The sequence below is a fragment of the Pediculus humanus genome, genomic scaffold (assembly GCF_000006295.1).
Source record: "Pediculus humanus corporis 1103172108288 genomic scaffold, whole genome shotgun sequence".
Lineage (NCBI taxonomy): Eukaryota > Metazoa > Arthropoda > Insecta > Psocodea > Pediculidae > Pediculus > Pediculus humanus.
Genome location: NW_002987857.1, coordinates 271,011 through 278,836, shown reverse-complemented (window position 1 = coordinate 278,836; position 7,826 = coordinate 271,011). Strand labels below are relative to the sequence as shown.

The 7,826-nt window shown below is 25.5% G+C and overlaps 1 protein-coding gene across 1 annotated transcript in view; it reads right to left on the bottom strand.

Annotated features, from left to right (window-relative positions):
• Phum_PHUM532860 (beat protein, putative) overlaps positions 1-7,826 on the bottom strand; it is a gene marked incomplete at both ends in the record, with an annotated part of 20,941 nt that overhangs the window by 6,940 nt on the left and 6,175 nt on the right. The window contains 2 exons of the mRNA XM_002431465.1: positions 90-223; positions 3,394-3,529. Of these exons, the coding sequence (XP_002431510.1) occupies positions 90-223; positions 3,394-3,529 (270 nt within the window). The remainder of the gene's footprint in view (positions 1-89; positions 224-3,393; positions 3,530-7,826) is intronic.

Genomic DNA, 7,826 nt, shown 5'->3' with positions numbered 1-7,826 from the left:
AATTACGTAAAACGACAGACAATATTTTTCCGAAAAAATGATTATGATGATGATGATGAGAATAATAGTAATGATGATAATAACTTTACCTTTTCTCCGTTTAAAAACCACGTGAGGTTTGCTGCTGGCCTCGATCCGCCGGATATGCAAGTTCCTTCAAGGATTTCACCGACTCCATATTTTGATTTTAATCCCGTCAAAATAGGCGTTAGGGATGGAATTTCTGTAATCAAAATAATAATAATAATAATAATGAGAATGATGATAATATCCGTGTGCGATCCGTAATTAATTTTAGGCGAAAGGCGTTTTGAATTTTTTTTTTTTTTAATAGAGCTACGAGACTTCCGGTTTAAAATTACAAATTGCGGTTTGTCAGTCAGTCAGTCAGTGAGTCAATCAGTCATCACGATGAACAAAAAAAATTATTATTATTATTATTAAAAATATAAGATTTTTTCGAATGTGATAAAAATAAAATTTTACTATATACTATTGTGGTCACTATCGAGGAAATAAAGGATTTTATTAATTTCCGGTTGTCCTATATTTTGGCAAAAGACAAATATTATATGAAATAATATCTCTTATATATTCGTTTGAAAAATTATTTATAAAAACCGGAAGTGATTCAAATAAGAAATGGTAATATAATTATATCCTGATTATTTTTTTTTTCTAAGAAAATTTAAATCATTTCGCGAAACCGGATATCGTGGTAAGAAATAATTTGGATTAAACATTGAAAAAGGATAAATAAAATATATTTAAATGCCAAATACAAAAAAAAGAAAAAAAAAGAAGAATGCTTATAAACAAAATTTAAGAAAAAAAAAAGTTGCCAAAATGGGAGGAGTCAAAAAACCGGAAATTATTTCGATCATCGGATCGAAAAATAAATAAAATAAAAAAATATACGAAATTTCAAATGTCCAGACTGTTTTTATTTATTATATTTAAAAAAAAAAAAAAATGTGTTACTTTTAAACGCGTTAAATATTATTTTTAACCACAATAATAATAATGATAATAATAATAATAATAACTAAAATTTTGAAAAGTTTTATTAATGCCGAATATCGCAAAAACTAAACGGAAATCGTTTTCTTTGGATTAGATTAAGTTGGATTAGTTGGGTTTTTTCCCATTAATTCCAGCCATTTTGAAATTGTCTCTTTTGAGCATTGTAAGGAATCAATCAAGGTTTAGGTACTCTTAGGTACTCCTGTGGGAACCGAATCTTTCCGAGCGCTAGGTCCTCTTTAACAAAACGTGATTAAATATTTTTTCGTGGAATAAATCTCGCGACCTGAATATCCTTCATTTTTACTATTTCTTCTTTTAACGAATAAGTGAAAGAATGATTTAAAACCTTCTCTCTCCCTTTCCTCCCCTTCCCCCTTCTCCTCACCAATGAGGAAACGACCCTACCACGGGTTTAAGACGCTAAAAAATTTATTTCTTTTACCTGAAGACTATCAAAATCGTTTTTTTTTTTTTTTCCAATCCATTATCATCATCATCGTTATTTATTAAAGTATATTTATTAAATAATAAAAATGTCGGATAAATAATAAAATGTGACAAATTTATTTAATAACTTGGTAAAACATTGATCAAAAGTATTAATAACTTTGTTTAAATATAATAATAATAATAATAATAATAATAATAATAATAATAATAATAATAATAAATCGAAAGAAAGTTTGTCTGACTTTATATACTACGTTATAACTTTTTGTTTTTTTTCCCTTTTTTAATAAAAAAAGAAAACATAAGTTATTTTATAAATATTTATTAATGTTTTCATGTACATAAATTTATTTAAACGTATTGAATAATAATAATAATGATAATAGTGCAATAAATATAAATAAACGTATGCATATAAATTTTTTTTTTTAAAAGATTGGAAAAAGTTGAAGTAAAAATTGAAACTGGAAAAAGAAAAATACGTAGGGAAGGGAAGGGGGAGGAGGAAGAAGATGGAACGGGGGGCGAAGAGGTGGGAGAAGGGGTGAAGGAGCAGTATGGAAGGAGGAAAAGAATAATCGCCGCAGTGAAAAAAAAATTATACAAATTGAAAAGTTTAATCGGGATTTAGTAAAAAAAAAAAAATTTACTGTTTCTGCTGCTGCTGGAAAAACAAAAAGAATCGAAATCTTGTTTTTTTTTTAAATGAAAAAATTATTCTTTTGGACACAACAGCACCAGCAAACATTTTTCAAATCCGCTGATATAATTGCTCCAGTAAATTTTTTTTTTTCCTGGAGAAAAATCGTTTAAACCTTAGGCCTTTATCACCGTACAGATTTACATTTGCGGCCAATCATTTTATTAGGGTCGATTCTGATAAGAGGAAGATATTATTGAAAATGGTTTTGTATGGGGGACCGAAGAGAGAGAAAGAGAGAGAGAAAATGGGAAAAATGATCCGGATTTTATATTTTATTGTTAATTGGATCATCGAACGTAATTAGTTGAAAAAGCAAATCCGTTAATTGAAAACCGAACGTCGGAAATCTCAAAACGAACGTATATATAAATTTTCATTTACTTTTAAACGTATTTTTTTTTTTTGGAAAAGGTGGAAAAAAATGGAAGGAAATAAACAAAAAGGAAAAAAAGGAAACTTGATAAATTGAAAAAAAGAATCTCAATCGCATATAAGAAGATCTTTCTTTTTATTCTTTTCCATCTCCAAAACATTTAAATGAAAATTTTGTGGCTGGAATCGTTCGACCTCATTTAAATCACGTTTTTTTCGGAGAAATTTTAAGGGGCGCCATTTTTTCTTTTTTTTCTCCAAAAAAAAAAAAAAAAAACTTTAATCCTTTTTCTATTTTCCTCTATTACACCGTTTGTAATTTCATTCCTTTCTTCACTTTACGTATACTTTATCTTACTTAACGATAATAATGATAATAATATAATTGTTACGATAAAAAATTGTCATTAAAAAAAAAAAAAGGAAAAAAGAATTTTTTTTTTTTGTCGTTTTCTGGAAAGTTAATTTTGTAAAAGTAAACAAAAAGCACTTTTGAGAATATACAAATATTTATACATTAAGTATAACTGGAAAGAAAAAAAAAAGATAAAATAATAATAATAAGACAAAAAAAAACTGGAACGGATCGAAATTAACAAACAACAAAAAAAAAATTTTTTTTTTTTTTTTTTAATTTTATTTAATTCATCATTTTTTGTGAAAACTTTTTTTTTTGCTGGAAAAATTATTTTTAAAATGATCAAAAAACAACAGAAAAAGCGTTTAATAATAATAATAATAATAATAATAATAAGTTTCCGTTTTTGAATATTAATAAGTTGTTTTTTTTTTTGCTGGAACAAAAAAATTTTTTCCAGTTTTTTGTTTTTTTTTTAACTTACCGACAACGTTCATTTCTCCAGATTTTAATTCCGTGTGAAAAGATGGAGATTCTGCAGAAACTTCACAATTATAAACTCCAGAGAGGGATGGATCTACACTTAGTAATGTGAGTTGAGTCATGTTTGATTTGGATTTCTGGAAGAAGAAAAAAAAACAAACAAACAAACGAATGAGATCATTAATCAATTTGAAAATATTAATGAATGATGAAAAAAACGTGTTTTTCATCCCCTCCAGCCCTCCACCATTTAGGAAGAGAGAAAAAAGGAAAAAAAAGGAAAAACAGGTACTGTTCGATTTTTTTTTTCTCATTCATAAATCACTTCCGCTAATTCTCAAATTTTTTTTTTTTTTTAACGACTCATTTTTCATTTCCTTTTTTTATTTTTAAAATTTGGCGCGCAAATTTCAATTTCCGATTTATTCTACTGCATTAGTTTTCAGTTTTTTTAATGCACACATCACGCGAGCTGGGATTTATTCAAATTTTTTTTTCCTCTCCCCTTTCCAACCCCCCACACGTTTAACTTATGAATAAAACGATATTCGTTTGCGGTAAAACGCATAATCAGTACCGTATGCGGGAAATTTAAAAAAAAAAAAAAATTAAATTTCTCAAGGATAAATTTCACAAAAAAACAAACAAACAAACAAACAAACAAATGAAAAATTGAATTTGTACAAAAGAATAAAAAAAAAAAAACCGTCGCTGTCAGCATTTAATTTGTCAATAGATGAAATGACGATGGCGACACTCAGCAAAAAAAAAAAAGATTCTTTGATAAAAGTCTTAAACTTTTTCCATCTTAAGCTTAAAAAAAAAAAGATCTTTTGCGATTTAAGCCAAAAAAAAAGGTGCTTCAAACCCTTATTCCCTTCGTTATTGTCCAACCACCTCCCCCCACTGCTATCCGCCCCCCTTTTCGACCCCTCACGATTTCATTGTTTACATTGTGTGTGAGAGTGAATTTGTCGCCGGTTTGTCGCCTACACAAAATCTAGAATAATTTCAAAACGAGAAAAGGAATGAAAATAGTTAAAAACCCAATGAGTGAATGAAATAGAGAGAAAGAGAGAGAGAAAGAAAGTGAAAGAGTGAGAGAGATAGATAGATAAATTTAAAGATTCGAATCCGGATTTTCGTGTCTTTTCGAACCATCCATTTAAATCTCCAAAAATTCTTTCCATATATGTGTGTGTGTGTGTGTAATTTCTTCCGCCCTCAAATCAATATTTTTATATATATATATACATACTAAAACTAAAATTACTTTTTCTTCTCCCTTTCAATTTATTTTTAGCAGAAGATAAATATTTAATTTTTTTCCTTACAATAATAATAATAATAATAATTAATAAAAGAAAAGTAAAAATTCTTTTTTTTTTGTAATTTACCAAATGAATAAAAAATTATTATTTTTTTTATTTAAAAATAAATAATGTATTATTTATAACATCGCACATCTGATTTATTATTATTATTATTATTATTAATAAAAAAACATTTAAATTTATAACATTTTTTAATGGTAAACACGAAGGAAAATTCAAAAAAAAGGCGGGAAAATTTATTACGCGTATTTTAATCCGAGACTTGGGAAAAAACAGTTATTTACTTAAATGAATAAAAAATCATAAACATAGTGGAATTTAAAAAAAAAAAAAACATTATGTTGTTGTTGTTGACCTTTCACCTTTTAACTGACAACAACAACAAACAACAACAACAACAAAACATAAAAATAAATAAATAAATTTAAACCGTAAAAAAAAAAAAAAATTTTTTTTAATCCGACAATTTTTAAAAAAACCATAAATATTATAAGGTCGCGTTTCGTTTGTTTGTTCGTTTGTTTGTTTGTCGGTTGTTTTTACAAAAAACGATAATTCAGGTAAAATTTCATTTTCTAGAACGTTCCACCAGTTTTTTTTTTTTTTTTTGTTAAAACATTTCGTTAGTTTTTTTTAATTGTTATGTTTATCCTTGACAATTGCCAAAAAAAAAAAAAAAAAAAAAAAAACTTAAAAAAGAAAAAAACTAATCGATTTATGTAGCGTCGCGACTGTTCAATTATATTTATTATCATCATCATCATCATTATCGTTTTATTTATTTGTTTCAAAAAAAAAAAAAAACCCTGGAGAAAAGAAAGAGAAAAGAGAAAAAAGGAGAAAAAAAGTACTGAATTTTCCCTTTTTGAATATGAAAAAAAAAAAAAATAAAAAAAATAAATTTTTTTTTTTTAAGAATTGGGGCGCCAACTTTTTTTTTTCATCTTCCCTTCTTCTTCTTTTTCTTCTTCTATCTATCTATCTCTTTTTTTTTTGTAAAAGAAAAAGAATGCATGAAATTGAATGTTTTTAATAAAAAAAAATATATATATTGTATATTCATCTTAGAGATTTAAAAAAAAAAAAAAACTGGGGAGAGAGAGAGAAAAAAAATCCTTTTTCCAAAAAAAAAAAAAAAGAAAGAAAAATTAACTTTGCGTCAAAATTAATCGTTTCCACTTTTATCAAATTGTTTTCTCTCTCTCTCTCTCTCTCTCTCACTCTCTCTCTCTTTCTCATTCTCTCTCTCTTTTTTTTTAAATCGAAATTAATGATTTAGAAATTTATAAAAAAAACAAAATTTTTTTTTTTTTTTGACGAAAACTCAATAATAGAGAAAAAAAAAATTTTTTACAGCCACTAGTACTATAATAATAATAATAATAATAATAATAATTTTTTAAATTTTGGATAAAATCCAACGCGTGGGAATTTTTTTAAAAAAAAATTTTTCTAGAAATTTCCCCCCGAAAAAAAAAGAAATTTTCTCTATAACAACAAATCAATTTAATTACGTTTAAAATAACAAAAAGAAATTTTTTTTCACGAAAACCATCATCATCATCATCGTGTCACGTCCTTGATAAATTTTTTTTGGAAAAATTTAAAAAAAAAATTTTCCCGCCAAAAAAAAATTCCTTCTTTTTCCCTGCCAAATTTTTTGAATTTTTTTCTTCCACTGATAATTTTCACATATATATATTTGATATTTTTTATGATGAAATTTGAACGTTAATAATAATAATAATAATAATAATAATAATAATAATAATAAATGTGAAATTTATTTTTTAAAATAAAATATCCGACATTTTGAATAAGAAAAAAAAATTATTATTATTATTATTATTATTATTATTATTATTATTATTATTATAAAAAATTCAATAATCGAAAGAGGAATAAAAAAGGAAGAAAAAGGATTCTCACAAGATTAAAAATAAATCAAAATTTGTCGGTTGAAATTTTTTTTTTTTTTTTACAGTAAATGCATGTTCTTACGAGGCACTTGAACCAAAAAAAAAAAAAAACACTTTTGGGAATTTCCCAAAAGGAAAAAAAAAAGTGAAAGAAAATGATGGGTTGGAAGAGAGGAGAAGGGAGGGGAAAATAGTTTTTTTTTAAAAAGGAAATAGAAAAAAAATTTTTTGAAAAAAAAATGGCGCGAATGTGAAATCATTGTTTGTTTGATGTAAAAAAAAAAAGAAGAAATATTTGAATCACGAAACGCGCCACTTTTTTTTTTCTTTTCACTTTTTCCCTGTCATATTTCTTTAGCATTTTTCCTCGTAATAATTTGTTTTTCTTTTTTCTTCTCTTTTTCTTTTTCTTTTTCTTCTTTTCAAAAACAAAAATGAAAATTTCTTTTTCTTTTTTTCCCTGTTGCAATTTTTCTTTTTTCGATTTTGAAAAAAAAAAAAAAGCAAAAATTCAAATGAATTTATTTATGTCGACAATTTTCATTTATCACTTTTCATTAAAAAAAAATTCTTATATTATTATTATTATTATCAGAATGCGAAGTTTGATTATTTCCACGAAATTTTCTCATCGTCACGAAAATTGTTCTTGCTTTCCCACCATCATTCCTTTTTTTATTCTCACTCTAAACCTTCCTCCCTCCTTCCTTCCGAAATTCCAAAAAATTAAATCGATTTTTTTTTTCTATTTCGATAAAACTAATAATAATAATGATGATGATGATGAATGATAAAATGGGAAATTTAAAGTTTCCACAAAAAAAAAGGAAAACGTATTTGCACGAACAACAACAACAACAACAATAATAATAATTAAAGTCGAATCGTCGTCGTTAAAAATAATAAAATTAAAAGTTTAAAATTGATAAACAAATAAATTAATTACAAAAAGTTTAATTTACAAATATATTTAATTGTAATAAAAAACGTTGTTAATTCCACGAAAAAAGATTTTCCACCCCCCTCTTTTTCCCATTTCCTTTTTAAAAAAAAAGGTTAAAGTGCGGTTATTGGGAAAAAACCCCCCACAACAAAAACAACTACAACTACAACCACTACTAATACTTTGCTCACGTCGCAATAAGTGATTATTATAATTAATTTAAAAAAAACTAAAAGGT